This window comes from Somniosus microcephalus, chromosome 17 (assembly GCF_052327205.1).
Source record: "Somniosus microcephalus isolate GS21.2 chromosome 17, FLI_Smic_1.0, whole genome shotgun sequence".
Classification (NCBI taxonomy): Eukaryota; Metazoa; Chordata; class Chondrichthyes; order Squaliformes; family Somniosidae; genus Somniosus; species Somniosus microcephalus.
In genome coordinates, this window is record NC_141003.1 from 60,392,791 (window position 1) to 60,417,404 (window position 24,614).

At 43.1% G+C, this 24,614-nt stretch overlaps 1 protein-coding gene across 4 annotated transcripts in view; it reads right to left on the reverse strand.

Annotated features, from left to right (window-relative positions):
• Positions 1–24,614, reverse strand: part of LOC147105761 (plexin-B2-like) — a 274,135-nt gene that overhangs the window by 35,370 nt on the left and 214,151 nt on the right. For all 4 annotated transcript variants that reach the window (XM_086010484.1, XM_086010486.1, XM_086010483.1 and 1 more), the window contains exons 14-22: positions 23,179–23,348; positions 22,632–22,780; positions 20,032–20,137; positions 19,611–19,747; positions 14,671–14,883; positions 12,719–12,821; positions 5,183–5,383; positions 2,272–2,445; positions 924–1,060 (exon numbers count right to left, since the gene is read on the reverse strand). In XM_086010484.1, the coding sequence (XP_085866610.1) occupies positions 924–1,060; positions 2,272–2,445; positions 5,183–5,383; positions 12,719–12,821; positions 14,671–14,883; positions 19,611–19,747; positions 20,032–20,137; positions 22,632–22,780; positions 23,179–23,348 (1,390 nt within the window). The remainder of the gene's footprint in view (positions 1–923; positions 1,061–2,271; positions 2,446–5,182; positions 5,384–12,718; positions 12,822–14,670; positions 14,884–19,610; positions 19,748–20,031; positions 20,138–22,631; positions 22,781–23,178; positions 23,349–24,614) is intronic.

The window sequence follows — 24,614 nt, forward strand, 5'->3', positions numbered from 1 at the left end:
CTATCACACAACTGGTGAGTGAGCCTTTGGCTTATTGGTAGCATTCCCAGCTGTGAATCCGAAGGTGCAGGATTCGAACCCCTTTCCGGACAAGTGGAGACCGGAGCTTTGGATGTAAATTCTGGGTCGTCATCCAGCGGGATGCTCGGATACGGTGGATGTGGGTGCGGGTTTCCCCCCACCCCACCCCTCCTCCCCCCATCGTATGGATGGTGGGACCCCATAAGACTCTCCTGCTGTAAAGGATGAACCACCCTATTGGCTGGTATAAAGATAGTTACGGCCATGGAAGGAGCGTTCCTGTCGCGGCCTGTCAGACTGTTAATCACCCTGCGAATCCTTCCACTACTTCACTCTATCCTCCAAGGGAAGAGTGTGAAGATAAAAATAAAAACAGCACGACAGGTGAGCGGAGGATGAGAAGGCTGCTACGACATAAGAGGCGGGAACAGACAACCTGAAGGCATAAGGTATCATGTGAACATTACCACAGAACTACAAATTTTTTCAACAGTGGAAATAAACTATACATTACATAGCAGCAAGTGGGATTTTCACCTGTTCCATTCTGCAGCGGTTTTCTTCATGTATTGGCTAATTAATGAAATTAGCAGCAACTTTTGTACCATTTTCGTGGCTATGCTCACTTAATTACTTTTATTAAAAAAAAACGACAGTACTGTGAACCAAAAACAGACTAGACAACTTTGGTTTGTAACTAAATTGATTTACGACTGGTGCGCACAAGCAAATAATACACCAGAGGCTAGACGCCATTCAGTGTTGCTTCTCTCAAGTTGCTGCATGCCTTTGAAATGGGACAGGGTATGTCAACCTATTATAGCCAACTACAGATAAGAATCAAACCCCAGGCCTAGCCTGTTGGTGGTGTATTTTAATAGAACAGAAAATATTCAATGTACCTGTAGCAGTAAATAGAGACACCGATAATCAACAGCATTGGAATCAGTACAAGTGGCAAAATAACACCCAGAGGCAGCTGTGCAGGAGTGTCATATTTTACTTTTCCCAGCAAGTATTCACGGTATCCCATTTTAACCTGGTAAGAAAAGAGCGGTTTCCAGAGTGTATTAATGTTTTATTGCATTTAACCGAGGTGGCAACAGGATAGAAAATGTTTTAGCTAGTATTTCTTCGAAGAACATGAATGGCAATTAAATTGCTTCCATGACTGCTTCGCAAGTGCAAAATAAAACTAAAAACAATCATTTTTCGAATCAGCTTTAAGATTCCAGCCATGAAATTCCGGTCCATAGAAAGAGGGGATGGGAAAAGTGTTGTCTGTGGAGGGCAACAAGCTGGAGTTCAATACAGCAGATAAAACAATAGAAATTTACAGCACAGAAGGATGCAAATCTATGCATTCTCTGTGCTGGCTCTTTGCGAGGGCAATCCAAAAATAATCCCACAGCCTTGCTTTCTTCTTGTATCTTATAGAATCAGACAGCACAGGAGACGACAATTTGGCCCATTGTGCCTCTGCCAGCCATCTTCCTCTACTTCAAATATTTATCCACTTTTTCCCTTAAAGGATGCAATCCTTTCTACCCCAACAATGCCCAGTTCTATGCTCCAGCAACTCTCTACATAAAGAAATCCCCCTAACCCCTCTCCTCATTCTTAGTGCCGATGTTGAATTGTCAATCCTTGTCACTAACTCGCCAACCAGGGGAAATAAGTGTTTCTCCAGTCACTCAGCAAAACCTCTCTCAACTTGATATACTTTTATTAATTCTCCTCTTAAACTTCTCTGCTTCAGTGGTAATAGCCCTGTGAGGATGGATGAATATTTTGAAGTTGTGTCTGATTGTACATGGTATGTGCAAGATGCAGTCATGATGGGCCAAGTATTCTATTCTCATTTCATACAATTTTAGCACAGGTTACATATGCAAGGAACACTCAGAAACCGAACGTTTGGCCCAGTGAAACTGGCCTTCTTATAAAAGGCACCAATTTAAAGTTTGTGCTGCTGTTTCCAGCTGGACCTACAGGCTTTGCACTGTCGGAGTTGGCCAGCATTGCAGTCCACTAACCTCCACCACTTGGATGTCCAAGTTACGTCAATACTGGTGCAGATGCTTGCCAAGAGCATGCAAACTGTCTGACCCGAGTAACCTGACAGGATCGGTACTGCGGGGCCGGGGGGGTGGGGGGAAGCAAGATCGTGGGTTTTCAGGCCCGTTGCAACTTATTAAACTTTGATTAGAAGTTAGAGATGAACTGTAGTAGGAACTGAAAAGTACATACCACAAATTGTGGAAGATCATCATTTGCATCCCTCTTTACTCGCTTGGGTGCTGGCTGTTTTTCTGGGGGAGTACACACAAAGTCATTCGCGGAAAGTGTTGTAACTTTACACTCTTCTGCTCCAATGTAAGCTTTCACCTCTTCTGCTGTCATTGCGTCATTTAGATCGTTTCCCTAAAATATTAAACGACGGAAAATTACAATCGAGAACACCAAAAAGCAAAATCGATCCAACAGATCATAAATTGAACTATTAAAACAACTTTCCTCCCTCCTTTTACTTTCAAAGATCTTTGTAACTGCCACCAAAATGACAAATTAAAAAAAAGTTATAAAATTATACACCATTAATTACAGGATACACATTGGCCTCAATATAAACCTCCACCACGATGGGTGAAGGGGGGGGGGGGGCCGGGGGAGGGTTAAAGATGTAAATACGGGGAATGCATCCAACACACTACGCATGCGCCCACTGCCTTTTTTACGGTGGTGGATATTGGATACCGTGGAGAGGTGGAACACTTCACTACCATATTTAAATCGGACTCCCACACTGCAATTGGGAGCCTAATTTAAAATTCACTGTTGCTGCACGGGTTTCCCAGAGGTCGGGAAACCCGGCAGTGAAAGGGAGGCGAGAGCTGCCAGCTCCACAAGGCAAGTGCCTTTTCCAGCACACCCTGTGGGCTAGGCCGGAGCAGGAGTGCACATCCCGACCCCTCAAGGAAGCCTTCGGCTTCCCTTCTGCAGATCACGGCCTCGGTCTCCACCTTGCCGTGATCGCAGACCTACCCCCTCCCCATTGCTGGGGACCATGCCAAGGGTCCTCGATTGCGGCATCCTGCCGCTGATTCTCCCTCCCACCCACCCACCAGCCAGCCAGGCTGTCAATTTTGCCGACTGCCGAGTGGGAAACAGAACAAAAAGAAATGATAATGAGGTCCTGCTGTCAAGTTTGGCAGGATCTCTCCCGGCATTGCCAAGTTCCTCAGTCGTTTTCGACCTCCCAAGCACCCTCTTCAAAAGCATTGTTTCAAAAATCACACTTTTAAATGGAAAAACCTATAAAGCACACAAAATCTGCAGAAAGCAGGAGGTTAGCTGTCTCTCCAGATTATTCTAGATTCCTTGCAATTAAAATCTGTACATTGGAAAGGAGGGAAAAAAAACTGCTTACAAAAGAGCAATATGTGGCTTTCAAATCATAGACTCAGTACTGCAGTTGCAAACATGATAGAAAGAACAATGAACTGGCATTTACAGTACATAGCACCTTTCATGTTCCCAGGACATCCTATAGTGCTTCACTGTCAATTAATTGCTTTTGAAGTGCAGTCACTGTTGTTCTGTCGGGAGACGTGGCAACTAATTTGCACACAGCAAAGTCCCACAAGTAACAATGAGATAAGTAACCAATTATTCGGTTTTGGTGGTATTGGTTGAGGGATGAACGTTGGCCAGAACACTGGGAGAACTCACTGCTCTTCCTTGAACAAGTGCCATGGGATTTTTACATCCACACCTGAATAGGCAGACTTGGTGTAAGGCCCCATCCGTAACACAGCACTTTCTCAGTACTGTACTGCAGTGTGAAGAGAAACTTACCTGTATCAAGGCTAAAGACCTGCACACCTCTGATTTTTTAACTTCACTTTCTGTTATTCATTTCAGTCATATTACATCAAATACGTGCGTAGTGTGTGCTGGCCGTATATGATTACAAGATAAACTAAATTAGAAAGTGAGATTATAATTAAACAAAGATGGTAAGATACAGTGAGGTAGATTTTCAGAATGGGCCTTCATATGTTGGTAGTTGGGCAGTGTATTATTAGCAACCACCCATGAATGTGCTGATCCTGCTTGATTTTGCAGTGTCATATTTCAATTACGTATCATGGGCAAGATTCTGGCTCAAATTGGGCCTGGTGTTGAAAGCTCAGCAAAGGGGATGGGACATGGCATGTAATCAGCCTTTATAAAAGGGGTGATGGGAGGATTCAAAAGACAAGTGAATAAAAATACTGGGAGCGATTACAAGGACTGCTGATACTTTGGAAAGGTTGTTTCGGTAACAAAAATGTCTGGCACAATAAATGCAGAGGCATCAGCCAATTTGTAGCCAAGTAATGGGGTGATGCAACACGCCAACACCTCTATGATGGCTAACAAAGTGGAGATGGGGCATAATGATGAACTAGTGAAAGAGTGGCTATACTTGCCACTCCAGAGCAGCCTCCCATTGCAACAAGCCTGTAAGGTAGAGGAAAGGACTTGAGAATGCAGTTGACTAGTGTTGCCGTCACAACTAACGTGCACTGTAGTGCTGGCGGTTCTAAGTGACATTGCAGATGACACAGCTGTGGATCTGGCTGTCTGCTGACCCAAAGTCTGTGTAGCCAGTTCTGCATGGGCACTGCCAGGGAGGTGCCCTTCTGGTGCTGGTAGAGTGGCACAGTTTGCCTCAACATACTGACGCAACTCTTACTATAGGGTTCTTTAAATGAACTTCTGTAACTAGCGTGCTCAAGCAGCCCTGGACACCCATTTCATATGGGTGATTAGACCACCAGGAAATTGCACAGACATTTAAATGACATAACTGAGGGATAACTTTGGTATAATTTAATTGCAAGTTGATGGAAGCTTCTGGTACGACTCCAAAAACCAGATTAGAAAATTGGATGAGCTGAATGGATGGAGGTCTGACATAACAACCTCCAACCATTTCTGTGATTGATTACGCCCACTTAACATCCAGTAATTGGGTGAAACCAATCGGAAAATCTATCCCAGAAAAACTGGGAGCATGAATGAAACACGTAGCACAATACAAAACAAGAAAAACAAAATTGTAAAGCAAAAAAGAGCAAGCAAAGCAAACTCACAACCACTGGCTAATAATTACCTTAACAAAGATTGGTGGCTGTTTGAGTACGAGTACACCATCTGCAAAATGCACAAAGTGTGGATCCTTTACGTAATGAAAGGATATATTTTGATTAAAATTGTCCAGTATGAAGATGACAACAACTTCCTTTTGGTTTGCAGGAGGCGAGGGGAAGATGAGCATCGAATTATTGGAATTTTTTAATGCTTCTGTTTCATTCTGCAAGAGAAAATGAAGAGTTTACTTAGAAAAATGATTTCTTCCTTCCAAACAATAACTGCAGCAATGTAAATATCTGTGATGGTAGTGAATTCAAATTATTACTAAGTACGCTTAGATTAATCCTGGGGGTCACCATTGACCAGAAAACTAACTGGACCATCCACATAAATACTGTGGCCACAAGGGCAGGTCAGAGGCTGGATATTCTGTGGCGAGTGTCTCACCTCCTGACTCCCCAAAGCCTTTCCACCATCTACAAGGCACAAGTAAGGAGTGTGATGGAATACTCTCCATTTACCTGGATGAGTGCAGTTCCAACAACACTCAAGAAGCTCGACACCAACCAAGACAAAGCAGCCCGCTTGATTGGCACCCCATCCACCACCTTCAACATTCACTCCCTCCACCACCGGCGTACCGTGGCTGCAGTGTGTACCATCTACAAGATGTACTGCAGCAACTCGCCAAGGCTTCTTTGGCAGCACCTCCCAAACCCGTGACCTCTACCACCTAGAAGGACAAGGGCAGCAGGCGCATGGGAACACCACCACCTCCAAGTCACACACCATCCTGACTTAGAAGTATATCGCCGATCCATCATCGTCGCAGGGTCCAAATCCTGGAACTCCCTCCCTAACAGCACTGTGGGAGTACCTTCACCACACGGACTGCAGTGGTTCAAGAAGTCGGCTCACCACCACCTTCTCAAGGGTAACTAGGGATGGGCAATAAATGCTGGCTTTGCCAGCGACGCCCAGATCCCAGAAATGAGTAAAAAAATTAAAACATATATATTTTCCACTGAACATTCAAATAATGAATAGAAGTAACATTTGGCTAAAAACATAATGATTTGTTTTAACTTCTATTTTTAAGAGGTGAAATAATTCTACATATTGATAAAGTAATAGCAACATGAGGTTAGCAGTACTGTGATGTAGAACAAATATGCATGACCAGGTCCGGTTGAATCAAAATGCTAACTTTGTTTTGACCTTTGACTACTGGGTCTACAGGTATGAGCACACTATCAGATCTAACTCAGTAATGCAGGATCGGACTAACTGCCCTAGATTGATCGATTAATCTACATATATTAAAATGTTTTGATAGTGTCCATCATACTTCAGGGGAACAAAAATAAAACAGAAAGAAAAGGACTTAATTCATGCTTTTTTTCTGACCAGGAATCAGAAATTTATAAGCACCTTCCAAACCGCAAATTTCCCTCACCAAAGATCGATCATACTCTGCCTGATGTCAAGCTGCACTTACTTATAGCAGTTATACTTAAAGGGACAGGCCAGCTTAAACAGAGTTTCACCTCAGCAGGAGAATAACAGATTGTAAATCATATAGTATTACACTGGTCATTAAACAAAATATCACTCAGGTATTTACACACACACACATCATAGGAGATTGCTTGCAGTCATCAGTGGTCTAATAACCAGCTGGTGACCATCCTCTTCGGAAGGGGTGGTGGAGACGAGCAGGATTTCTTTGGGATCAAGGTGGTTCCAAGTCGACACCCCGGTGATGAAGTTTAGAACGACAACCCTTTGTGGCAGTATTGGTCATTCAATATCTGAATTAGGAAGTGCTAATTATTGACCAGCCAATGGAACCTGGAGGGCAGATCCATCACTGGGGGCTTTGATTCTTCTCGCACAGCTCCACATAACCCTGAAAGCCAACGCCCCAGCAGCTGGAGCAAGCTTACCAGTGCTTTTTTATTGCTGAGCTGTACAGTTTTAGCAGGGAATCTGCATAGGAGGCTGGCACAAGGCCCAAGGAGAATTCGGGGGAAACTTTCAACTGCTGGCCGCCAGTTTATCGCCTGAAAAATGGGTGATTGGCAGTTGAAAGTCTGGTGGGGACCTTTTTTTAAAAATTTGTTCCTGGGATGTGGGTGTCACTGGCAAGGCCAGCATTTATTGCCCATCGCTAAGTGCCCTCGAGAAGGTGGTGGGTAGCCGCCTTCTTCAACCGCTGCAGTCCGTGTGGTGAAGGTACTCCCACAGTGGTGTTAGGGAGGGAGTTCCAGGATTTTGACCCAGCGACGATGAAGGAACGGCGATATATTTCCAAGTCAGGATGGTGTGTGACTTGGGAGGGGAACTTGCAGGTGATGGTGTTCCCATGCGTCTGCTGCCCTTGTCCTTCCTTCTAGGTGGTAGAAGTCACGGGTTTGGGAGGGGCTGTCAAAGGAGCCTTGGCGAGTTGCTGCAGTTCATCTTGTAGATGGTACACACTGCAGCCATGGTGCGCCAGTGGTGGAGGGAGTGAATGCTTAAGGTGGTGGATGGGGTGCCAATCAAGCAGGCTGCTTTGTCCTGGATGGTGTCGAGCTTCTTGAGTGTTGTTGGAGCTGCACTCATCCAGGCAAGTGGAGCGTATTCAATCACACATCTGACTTGTTCCTTGTAGATGGTGGAAAGGCTTTGGGGAGTCAGAAGGTGAGACACTCACCACAGAATACCCAGCCTCTGACCTGCTCTTGTTGCCACAGTATTTATGTGGATGGTCCAGTTAAGTTTCTGGTCAATGGTGAACCCCAGGATGTTGATGGTGGGGGATTCGACGATGGTAATGCTGTTGAATGTCAAGGGGCGGTGGTTACTCTCGCTTGTTGGAGATAGTCATTGCCTGGCACTTGTGTATGGCGCGAATGTTATTTGTCACTTATCAGCCCAAGCCTGAATGTCGTCCAGGTCTTGCTGTATGCGGGCATGGACTGCTTCATTATCTGAGGAGTTGCGAATGGAACTGAACACTGCGCAGTCATCAGCCAACATCCCCACTTCAGACCTTATGATACAGGGAAGGTCATTGATGAAGCAGCTGAAGATGGTTGGGCCTAGGACACTGCCCTGAGGAACTCCTGCGTTGTACACCCATTTACCCACCTGAAATCAACTTTCAGGCAGGCCTTTAAATGAACGGACTGGAGGCTGTTTAATTCTGCAAATTATGCCTATTGTAGAAACTCGATTACAACTTTCAAAAGAGAAATGAGCAGAGAATGCACGGGGCATGTAAGTTTCACTTCTCCAGGCGTTTCGGGGGCCATCAATACTTAATGGATGAGAAAAAACAAAGGTTCAGAATATACTTTTAGAAAACATGCATCGTAATTGTAACTATTTTCCACACGAAGAGAGTTAAGTTTATCACCATTCACGCTTCTCCACACCACACAATAATTCGGTCTTCTTTGCTCCAACTGGGTCATTTATTCTTTTTTATTTCTAGCTTTTTTCCTTTCTTCCTTGTGCTAATTATTCCTGAAAGAGTTCTAAATCCTCTGCTGTTAAGATTATCTAGTATAAATTAAATCTATGATGATTCTCAGGACTAGTCTAGGGTGTAGAACACAATTGTGATGTTTAATTGCCCACCTGGCCTGTCCCTTTAAGGCCACTGCTAATATAAAAGGCAAGATCTGGAAGTTCTTAAAGGGAGGAGAGGAGAAGACAAAAGTGCCGCTGTATTCTGAATTGCCCCATTATTACTGAGCACATCCTACTCCATATACAATTGTGTCTGGAGTTTGTTTAAAATTGTGTCTGGAGTTTGTTTAAAAGTCATTCAAGTCCCTGTAATCCAGCAGTGTACACAAGTACCTTAGAAAGCTATGGATAAAGCAAGAGAATTGATCTTTTTTCGATATATAAAATAGGCAAACTGGGTCTGGCCAAGTGATCTAGAGGGTACAAAATAGTCTTGTCGTTGGAATTAAGGAATCAAGAAAGTTAGGCACTTTTATATTTATCTCTGTACATTCAAACTGTTCAAGGGGATATAGAAAAAAATACAAATCAATGTTTAACAAGATTTATATGTAAAATATTTAAGTTTACCACATATAAAACTGACATCCAGTTAATTAAATATTGCAACATTTAAGGGACAGGATGTAGAATACAGGAAACTTTCGATTTACCGGCACCTAAATAACCGGAAATGTCGGTTAACCGGCAAAATTCAGGAGTAGGTTTTACTTCATATTTATTTGCCTTCTTCCATCTGTGCTGTGCAAGGGTGTGGCTGCAGCTGTTGCTAAGCGACAGAGACGCTTGAAACTTGTGTTCATTGTTCTACAGTAACAGGGTTTGTTGCTTTATATGGAGCTGTCAGCTCTCCGTCTTTTACTATAGCGTTCGGTTATCTGGAATTACTGATGAACCGGCACCACGTCGGTCCCGTCCGTGCCGGATAAAAGAAAGTTTCCTGTATTTTGATATATTTTGTGCCAGATTTAATGGAGAAGGTTTAATTCCGAAGAGAGACTTGCACTTAAACAGCACCTTTCAAATCCTCCAGACATCCCAAAGTGAATTACTTCGTACAGTCCCTGTTGTTTTGTAGGCAAACACAGCACTAATTTGCACACAGCAAATGTCCCACAAACAGCAAACAAGATGAATGACCAGTTAATCTTTTGGTGGCGCTCGTTTATGGAAAGACACCAGGAGAACTCCCTTCTCCTTCCACCAGTGCGATGGAATCTTTTACGTCTACCTGAACAGGCGGACGAGGATTTGGTTAACTAGATATCTTCTGAGACATCATCCAAGGAGTAGCGTGGTCTGTGGACTCTGGTGGAAGGGTATCTCCTATTTGGTCGTCTTCTCCTTTGGTGTGGCCTTATCCTGCGTGCCTCGGGCAATTCCTCTTCCTTCTACTCCTGTTGTGTCTCCATAATAAGAATATATACGGGAATGCACAGTCACCCGGAATTTCCTCGATCCAACCAACACAGAAATTACGTTGAAATCTACGCCAATCTTGCCATCGGTAACTTAAGCCTAAATTTCCTGCGTATCTTATTTGCATATGCCGGAATGTAAAAATCGGCATAAAACAGCGCAAATTCAGTGTAAACATTAAGGGCCTGAAGCAACATGCGCAGCATACACCATCTTCTTTCTTTAAGTCTGACCATCATTTTCCAATCCTCTCTGGCTGCAGGTGTGGTGCCGGAGGACTGCTAACGTACCATTGTTTGTGAAGGGAGAAAGGTATAGACCGACTAATTACAGCCAGTCAGCCTAACCTTGGCAGTAGGCAAATTATTGGAAAAAAATTCTGAGGGACAGTATTAATCGTCATTTAGAAAGGCACGGATTAATCAAGGTCAGTCAGCATGGAAGGTCATGTCTGACAAACTTGGTGAATTTTGTGAGGAGATAACAGAGAGTTGATGAGGGTAGTGCGTTTAATGTAGTCTACATGGATTTTAGCCAGGCTTTTGACAAGGTCCCACATGGTGGATTGGTCAGAAAAGTAAAAGCCCATGGGATTCAAGGGAAAGTGGCAAGTTGGATCCAAAATTGCTCAGTGGCAGGAAGCAAAGGCTAATGGTCAATGGGTGTTTTTGTGACTGGAAGGCTGTTTCCAGTGGGATTCCAATGGGCTCAGTACTAGATCCCTTGCTCTTTGTGGTATATATCAATAATTTAGGCCTGAATGTAGGGGGCATAATTAAGAAGTGTACAGATGATACAAAAATTGGCCGTGTGGTTGATTGTGAGGAAGAAAGCTGCAGACTGCAGGAAGATAGCAATGGACTGGTCAGGTGGGCAGAAAAGTGGCAAATGGAATTCAATCTGGAGAAGTGAGGGGTAATGCGGGGAGGGCTAACAAGGCAAGGGAATACACTATAAATGGTAGGATACTGAGAAGTGTAGAGGAACAGAGGGTCATTGGAGCGCATAGCCACAGATCCCTGAAGGTAGCAAGACAGGTAGATAAGGTGGTTAAGAAGGTATATGGGATACTTGCCTTTATTAACCGAGGCATTGAATATAAGAGCCGAAAGGTTATGCTTCAACTGTATAAAACGCTAGTTAGGCCACAGCTCGAGTACTGCATACAGTTCTGATCACATTACAGGAAAGATGTAGTTGCGCTAGAGGGTGCAGAGGAGATGTTTCCAGGACTGGAGAATTTTAGCTATGAGGAAAGATTGGATAGGCTGGGGTTGTTTTCTTTGGAAAAAAGGAGGCTGAGGGGAGGCTAAATTGAGGTATATAAGATTATGAGGGGCCTAAATAGAGTGGATAGGAAGGAATTATTTCCCTTAGCAGAGGAGTCAATAATCAGGGGGCATAGATTTAAGCTAATTGGTAGAAGGGTTAGAGGGGAGTTGAGGAGAACCTTTTTCACCCAGAGGGTGGTGGGGGTCTGAAACTCACTGCCTGAAAGGGAGGGTGGTAGAGGCAGAAACCCTCATCACATTTAAAAAGTACTTGGATATGCACTTGAAGTGTCATAACCTACAGGGCTATGGACCAAGAGCTGGAAAGTGGGATCAGGCTGGATAGCTCTTTTTCGGCCAGCGCAAACACGATGGGCCGAATGGCCTCCTTCTGTGCCGTAAATGTCTATGATTCTATTTATCTTATTGATGTTATGAAAAGATTTCTGTGTGTTATAAAAGGAAAGGACTTACATTTATATAATGTCTTTCATGACCTATTTACAAAGCCCTTTACGACCAATGAAGTACTTTTGAAGCGGAGTCACTGTTGTAACGTAGAGAAACGTCGTAGCCAATTTGCGCACAGCAAGGTCCCACAAACAGCAATAAGATACATGATCAGATCACCTGTGATATTAGTTGAGGACACAAGGAGAACTCCCCTGTTCTTCTTCGAATGGTGCCATGGAATCTTTTACGTCCACCCAACAGTGCAGCACTCCCTCAGTACTGCACAAGTGCCAGCCTGGATTATTGGGAGTTGATTGTGTGCTCAAGTCTCTGAAGTGGAACTTGAATGCATAACCTTCTGACTCAGAAGAGAATGTGCTGCCACTCAGCCAAGGCACACACTGTATGAAGCAAACGAGACGCAGTGGACAATCTTTGGCAGGCACACTGGCTTAACTCACTGCTCTGGGCCTTCAACTACTGACTACTGGATGGTCTTGTCACCTAGCATGTTCAACCACATAAGAATGTCAATAATGACCCCTCATTTTCATTAACAAGGCAGCCTTGGTTGCTCTTTAAACAAAAGACACGATGATCTAATTGGTTGCTAGGTTACCATCCACAGCTTGAAAGTAGGACAAGAAACAAACAACATTCTTGAAAGGAAATGGAAGTTACAGCTCTCGTGTTTATATTCCAATATTTAAGAGTTTTAGAATTATATACAAATTGACAAATTAATCAGCAGTAGACCCAGCACTTGGAGGCAAAATTATAAATGTTCACACCTCAAATAATTTCCCTTTGGCACAAACACACTCCATGAGATATATTCAGCTATTCACATTAATTTCACTTCTTGAAAATGGCAGTGCTGATCAGAAACAAACTACCTTTTCTACGAGTAATTGTCCATTCTCCCTTACTTCCACTCTCATAATGCGTTTTTGTACAGCATCAAATCCCTGTCCAGTCACGGTGATATTTCTTCCCCCGCTGAATCAAGAAAGCAAACAAATTATTTAGTGTGATCAGCTTATTTATATTGTTTGCTGTCAAAAAAGAGAACATGCATGCGAGACATACACATAGTATGGAGGAGGGAAAAGAGTGAGAGAATGGTGCGTGAGAAAACAGACTAAAGACAAGCAGAAACAATGCAAGGTAAACAGAGAGATACAGGAAGAGAGTTTAATTTTTTTGGTTGTGAGCAACACCAGGGAAGATGAACGGACATTTGATAAAATATTATAGGACCAGAATTAAATCAGATACATCTCTATAAATCAATCCCTTTTAGGTCTATTGTTTTGGTGTAATAATTTAAAGAAAATTAAGTTGTGCTGGTTTAAAATCCACCATAAAAAATTATGACGTCATTCAAAATTAACTAGGAAAGGACACTCAAGGTGGGTATGGCGGCTCATTACCTCTTTTCCCTCCCCCACTCGAAAGGAGGAAAAATGGTTCAAATATTCAATTCCATCTGGTATTGACTGGGCAATATACATCTAAAATTCCTATAGTGTGAACTGTGTAAGCTGTACACTCACTGGAGAGAGCAAGACATGTTGATGCACATTGTAGGCTGCAGTCATATGCTCCCAGTCCAGTGTCTGCAGAATTACACTGCAAATTCTCACAGGATTGCACCAAGATCAGCTAGAAAGCAGTTCTGTGCACGTCTGCTTGATGCACGCGCTGAGCTGGTCAAATTTTAACATTAGGAGAGAGGAGGCAGGTACATCGGGCTTCTCCCAACATTAAAAACAGTGAAAGAGTGCAAAGTGAACAGACTGTCGACAGCTTTGCACTGGGCTCAAGTTATGCTGCAAAAACAAAACACTGAAATGCCTTCTAGATATGAGAACATAAGAAACAGGAGCAGGAGTCGGCCAATCGGCCCCTCGAGCCTGCTCCACCATTCAATAAGATCAGGGCTGATCCAATCTTGGCCTCAACACCACTTTCCCGCTCTCTCCCCGTACCCCTTGACTCCCCTGTAGTTCAAATGTCTGTCAATCTCCGCCTTGAATATATTCAATGACTCCGCCTCCACAGCTCTCTGGGGTAGAGAATTCCAAAGATTCACTACAATCCGAGGAAAGAAATTCCTCCTCATCTCCGTCTTAAATGGGCGACTCCTTATTCTGAAACTATGCCCCCTAGTTCTAGATTCCCCCACGAGGGGAAACATCCTCTCAGCATCTACCTTGTCAATCCCCCTCAGAATCTGATATGTTTCAGTAAGATCACCTCTCAATCTTCTAAACTCCAATGAGTACAGGCCCAACCTGCTCTCTCACCTTTTGGCTTCGTGCTCAGATTCAGATCACTGGCCAGACTCGAAGTTGGACTACCACCTTCACGTCTACATGCACCTGAAACCATTTATCATCGACATAAAAATGGAATTTTAACTGTATTGTAACTATGTGAGCACTTCAGCTGTATCCAATTGCACTTTTAGATGCGCATTAGCCAAGCTAATTTGTTCTGTTCTCCTTTAGTATAGAATCGTGTAATTTTATAGCACAGGCGGCAGCCATTTGGCCCACCATGCCTGTCCCAGCTCTGTAGGAGTTATCCACTTAGTCCCATTCCCCTGTCCTTTCACTTTCAGATATTTAACAGAATCATAGAAAGGCGAGTACGCAAATGACCAGGTTCACACTACATGTGAACAGGAACTGACATTGTGTTGGCCGCTCAGTACCAGATGGCAGTGAATATTTGCACCCCAGTGCATTGCGTCCTGTACAAATCAGGCCTCACGTGTTTTGTTCGGAAAAGTTTTGAGTGGAGACCAAGTTATTTTGAAGTCATGTGTGTGGAAGAATATTACCTGTAGATACTTCTTATTGGATCAACAGCACTGATTATTGGATTGGGGACATATGAAAATTGGTAGTGCTGAATTTTCTTCACTGCATTTTCCCCGTATTGTACAGAAACCGTAACATTTGTTGCGCGGCCTTTAGCAGTTGCAGCGTGGGCTTTAGCAAGTGCTCGGTTATAAGGACCGGTGATACAGATCAGGCTTTCATTAAATATCGTCCTGTGGGAAACAAAAAATTAGCATCAGTAGGATTTTAACTAAAACACAGCGCACTCTCATTCTAGGAAATTCTAATGAAGCGTTACAACCAGGAGACCACTGAGAATGTTAAAACAATTCAATGGTTTTATAAGGAGTGCAGATGTACAAAATTAATGCAACAATGTATATTAAAATAACTTCCAACAGTACTGCCCACAGGTACAAGTTGACAGAATTGGCCTGTCCTGGTGCTGACTATAACCGTTTCTAACTGGATTTTAAATACCTCATATGGAAAAAGCAAACACTTATAGGAAATAATTAATAACCAAATAAAGACTTGCATTTATATAGCACCTTTCATGACTTCAGGACAAAGTGTTTCATAGCCAATTGTAAGGAAAGGGTTAATCAGAGTAACAGCAGATGACTGCAGTTGATTAGGAGTGATTTAATATAGTAGCAATATCTACTTTTAACCATTGTTTGTCAAGTAGAGAAATATGATTCTTAAACTGTAATGTCTTAAAATAACTAATTAATGCTATAAGTGTACAGCTACACAGCAATTCTAAGATGGTGACCACTGACCCTTTGAACTGAGAACAGAACCTTACAGCACTGGCAGTTAAGTTAATTGGAGACGTGCCCGTCACAGGTTAAGGAACACTGATGATCACAAAAACAGAACATCGGTGTAAAAATCATGGGGCCGATTTCCCCCAGACACTTTAGGCGTCAAAGAGCCTCCAAAGTGGCCAAGATGGGGTCTTGAGCTGCAACACTGGTTTAGCCCACGCACCATCTTGGTAAAGGAGTTGAATCACGCACTAAGAACAGCCACCTTAAAGAGCCTGCACAGCATTTTGGTGACCAGCACTTGAACTAACGCCCTCTCCAAACAGCGACCAGCTGAACAGGAGTAAACAAGTTGTTGCAGAGGATTGAGGGTTTCTTAAAGGCATACTCAGCTTCCACTGTTCACTTGCTGATGAAGATTTGAAGAGGAATTTTGTAACCACATCAGGAGACTTTCTGGGACAGTTTGTCAAGACTTCATCACTATTAACATTTATTCCAGAAATTCTCAGAGGATTTCACCTAAAAACAGTGCTGTGCTACTCCACCTTATAGGAGTCACCAGGAAAAAGGGAGTACTTGGTCGTGGGCATCTTGCTCAGGGTCTGCAGGAGAAATTGGAGGAGGACACGAGGCCAAGCAGTGCAGCACCAGTTGCTGCAGGAGAGGTGGACAGGAGGGAGAGGTGGATTCCCTTCCCCCTGGGGGTACAGGATATCCCTCCTTCTCTGGGCCTCCTCCACCAGGACCGCATCAGAGAACCTTCGCAACCTCGCCACAGACATCCTGAAATGTGCCGTTGTGTGTCAGCCAGAGCACTCCACACCTTCAGTGGAAGTGAGTGCGAGGAGCCCACACATACTGCTCCACAAAAATTGCTTCTAATATCAGTGCTTGAGTGCTAAACCTGTACATGTCCGTTTCAGCGCCTCCAGCCAAGTCCAAATTATGGTAATCAGCAATTAGGACCAAAATTGCATGCTAAAACCAGACCTTCAAACAGGCAGCTATTCGCACTGCATCCATTTTCACCTTTCACCAAAATAACTCCTCCCTGCTGGGAGAGTATGTGTGGAATGTATGGGGAATACAAGTTGAAGTTGGGCTGTAATATTCTCCACAACTGAATAGCCTGGTGGCACACTGGGTTCAGACTGGAGCAGCAGCGTCAGCGAGGAGGTAGAGGATAAATTGAGCAGGAGGCCCAGAGAGAACACAGACCGGAGCAGAGGATAAACTGAGCGGGAGGCCCAGAGTGTGTGCATACTGGAGCAGCGGCGGCAGCGAGGAGGTGGAGAGCCTCCAGCAAAAACAACAACAAAGCAACAACTGCAAAACAGCTCAAGTGACGTCACAACCAGGGAAGGAGCTGATTGGTGAGTAGCTGGTATGTGTTTCTAGTTTTTTTTTAAGTTTTAAGTTTATTCCTGCTAAGTTAACTAATAGTCTGTTAAATAGGGGCATGGAAGGGCACCTCAGTCCCGCGGAATGCACATCCTGTGCCATGTGGGAAATCCAGGACGCTTTACGTGTTGACGTGGTGTACATGGATTTCCAAAAGGCGTTCGACAAAGTGCCACATAATAGGCTTGCCAACAAAGTTGAAGCCCATGGAATAAAAGGGACAGTGGCAGCATGGATAGGGAATTGATTAAGTGGCAGGAAACAGAGTAGTGGTGAATGGTTGTTTTTCGGACTGGAGGAAGGTATACAGTGGTGTTCCCCAGGGGTCGGTTCTAGGACCACTGCTTTTCTTGATATATATTAATGACTTGGACATGGGTGTTTCAAAAACTGCAGATGACACAAAACTTGGAAGTATAGTGAACAGTGAGGAGAGTGATAGACTTCAGGAACACAGACAGGCTGGTGAAATGGGCGAACACGTGGCAGATGAAATTTAATGCAGAAAAGTGTGAAGTGATACATTTTGGTAGAAAGAATGAGGAGAGGACATATAAACTAAATGGTACAATCCTGAAGGGGATGCGCGAACAGAGAGACCTCGGGGTATGTGTGCACAAATCATTGAAAGTGGCAGGGCAGGTTGAGAAAGCAGTTAAAAAGGCCTATGGGATCCTGGGCTTCATAAATAGAGGTATAGAATACAAAAGTGTGGAAATTATGATGAACCTGTATAAAACACTGCTTCGGCCCCAACTGGAGTACTGTGTCCAATTCTGGGCACCACACTTCAGGAAGGACGTGAAGGCCTTAAAGAGGGTGCAGAAAAGATTTACGAGAATGATTCCAGGAAAGAGGGACTTCAGTTACGTTGACAGGTTGGAGAAGCTGGGGTTGTTCTCCTTGGAGCAGAGAAGATTGAGAGGAGATTTGATAGCGGTGTTCAAAATCATGAGGGATCTGGACAGAGTAGATAGAGAGAAACTGTTCCCATTAGCAGAAGGGTCGAGAACCAGAGGACACAGATTTAAGGTGATTGGCAAAAGAACGAAAGGCGACATAAGGAAAAACTTTTTTACGCAGCGAGTGGTTATGATCTGGAATGCACTGCCTGAAAGGGTGGTGGAGGCAGATTTAATCATGGCTTTCAAAAAGGAGTTGGATAAGTATCTGAAAGAAAGAAATTTGCAAGGCTATGGGGAAAGGGAGTGGGACTAGCTGAAGTGCTCTTGCAGAGAGCCAGCATGGGCTCAATGGGCCGAATGGCCTTCTTCCGCGCTGTAACCATTCTATGATTCTGTAAAGTTTACATATGAATAGCCACCTGGGTGACATATAGAGTTATACAGCACAGAAAGAGGTCCTTCGGCCCATCGTGTCCACGCCGGCCATCAAGCCCTGTCTAATCTAATTCCATTTTCCAGCACTTGGTCCGTAGCCTTGTATGCTATGGTGTTTCAAGTGCTCATCTAAATTCTTCTTGAATGTTGTGAGGGTTCCTGCTTCTACCACCCTTTCAGGCAGTGAGTTCCAGATTCCAACCACCCTCTGGGTGAATTTTTTTCCCCTCAAATCCCCTCTAAACCTCCTGCCCCTTATCTTGAAACTATGCCCCCTGGTTATTGATCCCTCTACTAAGGGGAAAAGTTCCCATCTACCCTATCTATGCCCCTCATAATTTTGGACACCTCAATCAGGTCCCCCCTCAGCCTTCTCTGCTCCAAGGAAAACAACCCCAGCCTGTCCAGTCTCCCTTCATAGCTGAAACGCTCCAGCCCAGGTAACATCCTGGTAAATCTCCTCTGCACCCTCTCCAATGCAGTTACATCCTTCCTATAGTGTGGCGACCAGAACTGCACACAGTATTCCAACTGTGGCCTAACTAGCTGTGGTAAACCACTGTTATACATGTCTGTACGTGTATGTGTATTCCACTAGGTACAGGTCTGGACATGCCTCGGCTGACTCCTCCCACTATTCCAGGTATATAAGTGACTACCTCCCAGTCCCTTAGTATTCTGGACGGGTCGACCACTCGAGACTAGACCTTCATTCTTTAGTTAATAAAAGCCTGGTTGTTACTCGCTTAACCTCAGTCTTTTGAGTAATTGATGGCGCATCACTAGCGTTTTGTATAGCTCCATCATAACCTCCCTGCTCTTATATTCTATGCCTCAGCTAATGAAGGCAAGTATCCCATATGCCTTTTTAACCACCTTATCTACTGGTCCTGCTGCCTTCAGGGATCTATGTACATGCACACCAAGGTCCCTCTAATCCTCTATCCTTCCTAGGGTCCTAACATTAATTGAGTATTCCCTTGCCTTGTTAATCCTCCCAAAATGCATCACCTCACACTTTTCAGGGTTAAATTCCATTTGCCACAGTTCTGCCCATCTAACCAACCCGTCTTTATCGTCCTGTAGCCTGAGGCTTCCCTCCTCGCTATTTACCACTCCACCAATTAGAGGGAGACCACACCCATGGAACTGTATCTCAGCAAGGCTGCCAGTGCCTTCAGTAGAGGGTGGAAAAAAATTGGAGAATAAAATAAAATGAAAGAAAACATAACTAATTTGTCTGATTTGAACACACATGACAATGTTGGTCACAGGCCATCAAAACTGGTGCTTCCCTACAGCAGCATGAATGGTGAATCACGGGGGCAGATGTGTGACTCTACGACTATGACATACAGCATGGATTGTCACAACCTTTTATTCTACAGTCCTTTCCCAATAACAATGACTGGTTCAGCTTACAGAGTGCACAATACGTTGCCCAGCATCACTTTTACATCCTCTTGCTTTCCAGTGTTTAAGTTCTTTCCTTTGATTGTTAGACTAGTTCCTCCAGCATATATCCCTTGTAATGGAGAAATACGAGTAGGCTTAGGGTCCTGGATAATTTTGAAAAGAAAAGGTTAGCTCTACATACATTTACTATTCCTGCAGGAAATGGGATAAAACTCTAAGTGGTTTTATTAAGCTACGTATTGAATGTCATTCTTTCCAAATATTATTTCTTCCTAAAATATATTTTATAAAGTCAGCATTATACAAGTTGGTTATTTTTGAGATATTAGATAAAATGCTGCTTTTTGTTTAGGTTAAATTCACAGCTGGCAAATTTAAATGATATAACTAGAATTCTGGTAAAATTGTGTAGTAAATGGATACTCACAGTGTATGTGAACTTCATAGTGGAAGTACCAACTTTGTTATTTTTTGTCACAATGTGAACTGAATTACTCTGGGATTCAGAAACTCCACTTAATTTACAAACAACTCTGCAAAAAAAATTATAACAAAATCTTAAAACCATCTGTTTGAACAGACTTCATGAAAATGAGAGCACAATAGATCAAACTTGAATTGTGTGGTGTGTGTAAACATTCAGATAACGATTAACTATAATCAAATTAAAATCACCTCCTCCCACCTAAACTCTGAAGCCTCTGCAGGAGCGGCTTTGGTGGGGAGGATATCATCTTTCACATTTTCTGATCACGTCCAAAAAGTGCAGTGTGGAATTCTAAAGATCATTGGGCATGCAGCCGAGCAAGACCCAGGGATTGCCTTGTAGTCCTTCTCGTAGTGGTCCCTTGGACCAGCACAAAGTTTTGGGTTTCCTTCTAACTGCAGTCCCACGGTACACCCCACTGCAGTGACGGCAGGCAGATCTTCCACAATGCCAATGTAAGTTGAAGTGCTCTGGAAAATAGCCTAACTGATACGAATTGCACTTGCTGAACCTTAATCAAGAGAAATTCTCCCATGTCTGGTTCCATTCTTGGCCTACAGCCACTGGCTGGTCAGCAAACCAATACAACTCCCTCACCCTCAATAGCCCAGGCACTGCACACAAGAGCACATCCACCTGCTCAAACTTTACAATTCTATAGGAAATACAGTCAAAAAACACCCACTGGCCACTGGATTCATAGCAATTGAAACCAATACTGCATCACCTGAAGTGGCCTGTGGGACACTATGTAAGGTTCCTCTGGGAAGCTATTAAAATATATCCTTAGCCAGTCACATTTCTGCAGCTATGTAGAATACGTTTAGCTAAGAACTGATCTGATAGAAGAGAATATAAAGTAACGTAAACTAATTTCAATTACACAATGCCCATTTACCCATTTCAGACCAAATACAGCCAAGTTTCGCTTTGGTTCTTAACGATCAACTTAATTATTCTTTTGTTCTTTTTAATATTTCAGTATAAACTGTTGATGCTGGTGCCACAATTGTGGAATTATCCTGCAGGTGTTACTGAACCTGACAATTTTAGGAATTTGAATTAAAATCAATTTCTGAGGAAACATTTGCGTATTAGGTGGCATAACAACAGGGTTCAACTAAAGACAACAGTAACTAGAATAAACGTCTCACGAATCTGATCCTGATGCTTGCTGGAAGCGCATAAATACTTGGAAATCCACTCATGTACTAATGAACAATAGATTTGCCCTGGCCTTGTGCACACTCCAGCAACCTCAGTAAGTACTGATTAAGTGGCCAAATATATATGTAACAAAAAGCAGAGTTCTAGGTAATGATGCAGTCTGGAAGAGACTTCTGCAGACATAAGTGTGATGGGAAGCTTTGCCACTGCCTTTCTTTATGGATTTAATGGACTGCTACAGAATGTTGAAGTGCAAAGGTCGTGTGCCTGGCACAAATCTCAAACGCTGGCATCTCTTATGCAGGTACTTCAATTACAATGCATCACTCCAGTATTGTGCTGGATGTACTGCAGCAGGGAGTAGGCTAGCTTCATACAAGTAGACTTCTTCTACAACTCGACAAATAGTGTTCCAATATTGCACCATTGGGCTGATGAGCTTTTTAAATCAAAAACAAAAAACTGCCAACATGGAGCCAAGCTTTCTTGAGGAATTTTGCTCTTTTATATGGACACAAGAAAGAAAAGGGCCCGTAACAGGCCATTCTGATCTTGCTTGCCAATCCCTTCATTATGGTACCTCTGCCCCAGTATTGACCAGATGCGTGTCCACACCACTTTAGTCATCAGAAACTGATGATCGTTGTTCTCTGAACAGTGCAATTAAAGTAAAGAAAGACATGCTTTGGTGACACCGCACGGATTGATGAGTTAAGTGTATTTAATCATGACTGCAGCACCGCTTAATTTATAATCAGGTCAAAAACTCTGCAATTAGAACATGATGAAAGATTTCTACCTAATTTAAAACAGCCTTGTTTGGGTAAAGAAGCAAGAATATGCTGCTGACACTTGCTGCTCAGTGAGAACACAATAGAACAGGCTGTTACAAGGTCACTTTCCATAATGTAATGGGGTCAGCAAAGCAATGCCACTTTTAGTAACTAAACCATAGTGTTAACCTATTGTTTCTGGTAAGTACAGGAAACTTCGCGATATCCGGCACCGACGGGACCGAGCTGCTGCCGATCTATCAAAACTTCCGGATAGACCAGCGCAAATGTTGAAGGATACGGAGGTTTTCATCTCCGTATCTGACAACAAACACTGTTGCTTAGCAACAGCTTGTAAACACTCGGCCCGTACCTTGGAAGCGTCTCTGAAGCTGTTGCTAAGCTACAGAGACGCTTTCCAGAGCCTGACTGTTAAAAAAAAAAAAAAATACCTGGAGAAGAAAAAAAACCTAACCAAAACGGCTGCTGATTTCTGCCGTTAGATCGAGGTTACCGGACATACAACCTCCGGATAAACCAAAGTTTCCTGTTGTATTTTATTCAGTTGTCGCTCATACTACGCAGTGACTTCTGGTGTACCTGGTCGAGGTGGAATATTGTTCTTTGATTTGACTACAAACAGCATCTCCAACTTTGATCTCTTGGATATCATCGGGAGATTTTCCAAGGTTTGAACCCTTGATGGTCAGAAGTATTCCTCCCTGGAGGGGTCCATTTACTGGATCCAGCTGAGTATTGACAGGAATTAACAATGGGTTAATTTTGTGTAGTTTTGTTTTACATTAAAAACTGACAGTTTTACATAAACGTTTTGACAACTTAAAATAAAGATGACCAGATATTTTATTAAAACATACCCAAAGGCGGTTGCTTTTTTTTTTAAATAACCATTTCAGTGGAAATGCTTTTTCCACGGTGGCTGGGGTCTTTGTGAAAATGTGTTTACCTATTAAATATGCTGTAATTACTCAAATGTGCAAATGGGTTTGGACCCATTTTTCAATGTAAATGAGTGACATCACACAAAATGTTACGGTATTTCCCACAATAACCTTAACTGACCATCATACATTTTTTAAACATTTTTTAAAATCAGGAAAAAGAAACCTTAAAAGGCTTTACCCACCTGCAAAATGGTTGGGTCTGGACACAGATCGGTAGTGTTAACAGCATCTTTACAAAGCGCTTTATAAACGCACTTTTTTGTGTTTTTACACCAAACGCAGTTGTAATTTTTCTCAGCAGTGAGGCACAGACTGCAGTCATTGTTGCTGTAGCCACAATTGTAGAACGTCACTTGAATAAAAAAGTGTGTTTTTGTATTATAACCAGAAAGTATTTTTGTATCTATGTATGTAAATTATTCTGGTAAAAATAATTCCAATTAGCACATTTAAAATAAGAGGGATTACTGAAGGCACAGCAAATCAGTGAATCAAGAACAACACACACCACATTTCTTTAAACCACACCCCCTCCCCACCTTACCCAAGAAGCTATTCTTCATGTATGAGCATAGTAAGTGTTGGTAGGTTATGTGGCTGAAGAGGTATCTCGGGTAAAGCAATACTGTCTCCACTCAATATCAACACATGCATGTTTCCAGCAGGGGCAGGAACACTAGCCAATTTCCCCTTTTTTAATTTGAAGCATTAAGACAAGTTTCAGTGCTTCCAGTACCAATCCAGCAGATTCAACCTGGGACTTTACTTAATTCACTATCTCAACTAATCAAGCCATTAGGTGTTGGCTCGGCAAGTTTCCGATGCCAGTTTGGTTATTGAGGCATAGCTTTCTTTTGGGCGAGAATGGAGAGGCCTAGAATTAAGTCACCTACCTGTTGTCCTGTCTTAGGAACGGCACAGGTAGGAGAGGCTAATAAGTAGAAAGCAAAAGAACATTGTTCCTGTGATAAAAATGATAACTTCCGGGAAGTTATGTCATCACTTCCTGTGAACTGTGAACTATGAACTGTGTACATACCTCACTTCCTGTCATATGTCACTTCCTGTTGGACTGGTATAAATACTGGTCTGTTCAGTATTGTAAGAGGCTTCTACCAGAGGCATGGTAAAGACCTCTCTTGTGTATATAGTGTGTTTATAAGTTACTTAAAGCTTACTTTAAAGTTACTTGATGGTAAGTCTCCTTTTTCTTACATCAATTTAAGTAACTTAGTATTTACACTGACAAATACTAGACCTTCAGACAAACTCGGAAGTTAAGGATCCAGGGAACCACCCATCATGGAGAAAATCCTTAGACCTATTCGTCTGGACTTGGACCCGAATACACCAGCAGCTGGCAGGGTATGGAAGCATTGGTATCGTACTTTTGAGAATTTTCTGGATGAATGTAAAGCGGATGCTCCTGCTAAATTGAAGATACTTGTCAATTATGTGACCCCAAAAGTGTTCGAATATGTTGATGAATGGGATAATTACGAAGAGGTGATTCGGGCACTTAAGAAGCTGTATGCGAAGACCCCAAATGAGGTCTATGCTAGATATCTACTGGCCACAGCCCGACAAGGGCCAGGGGAATCAATTGACGAATTCCTGC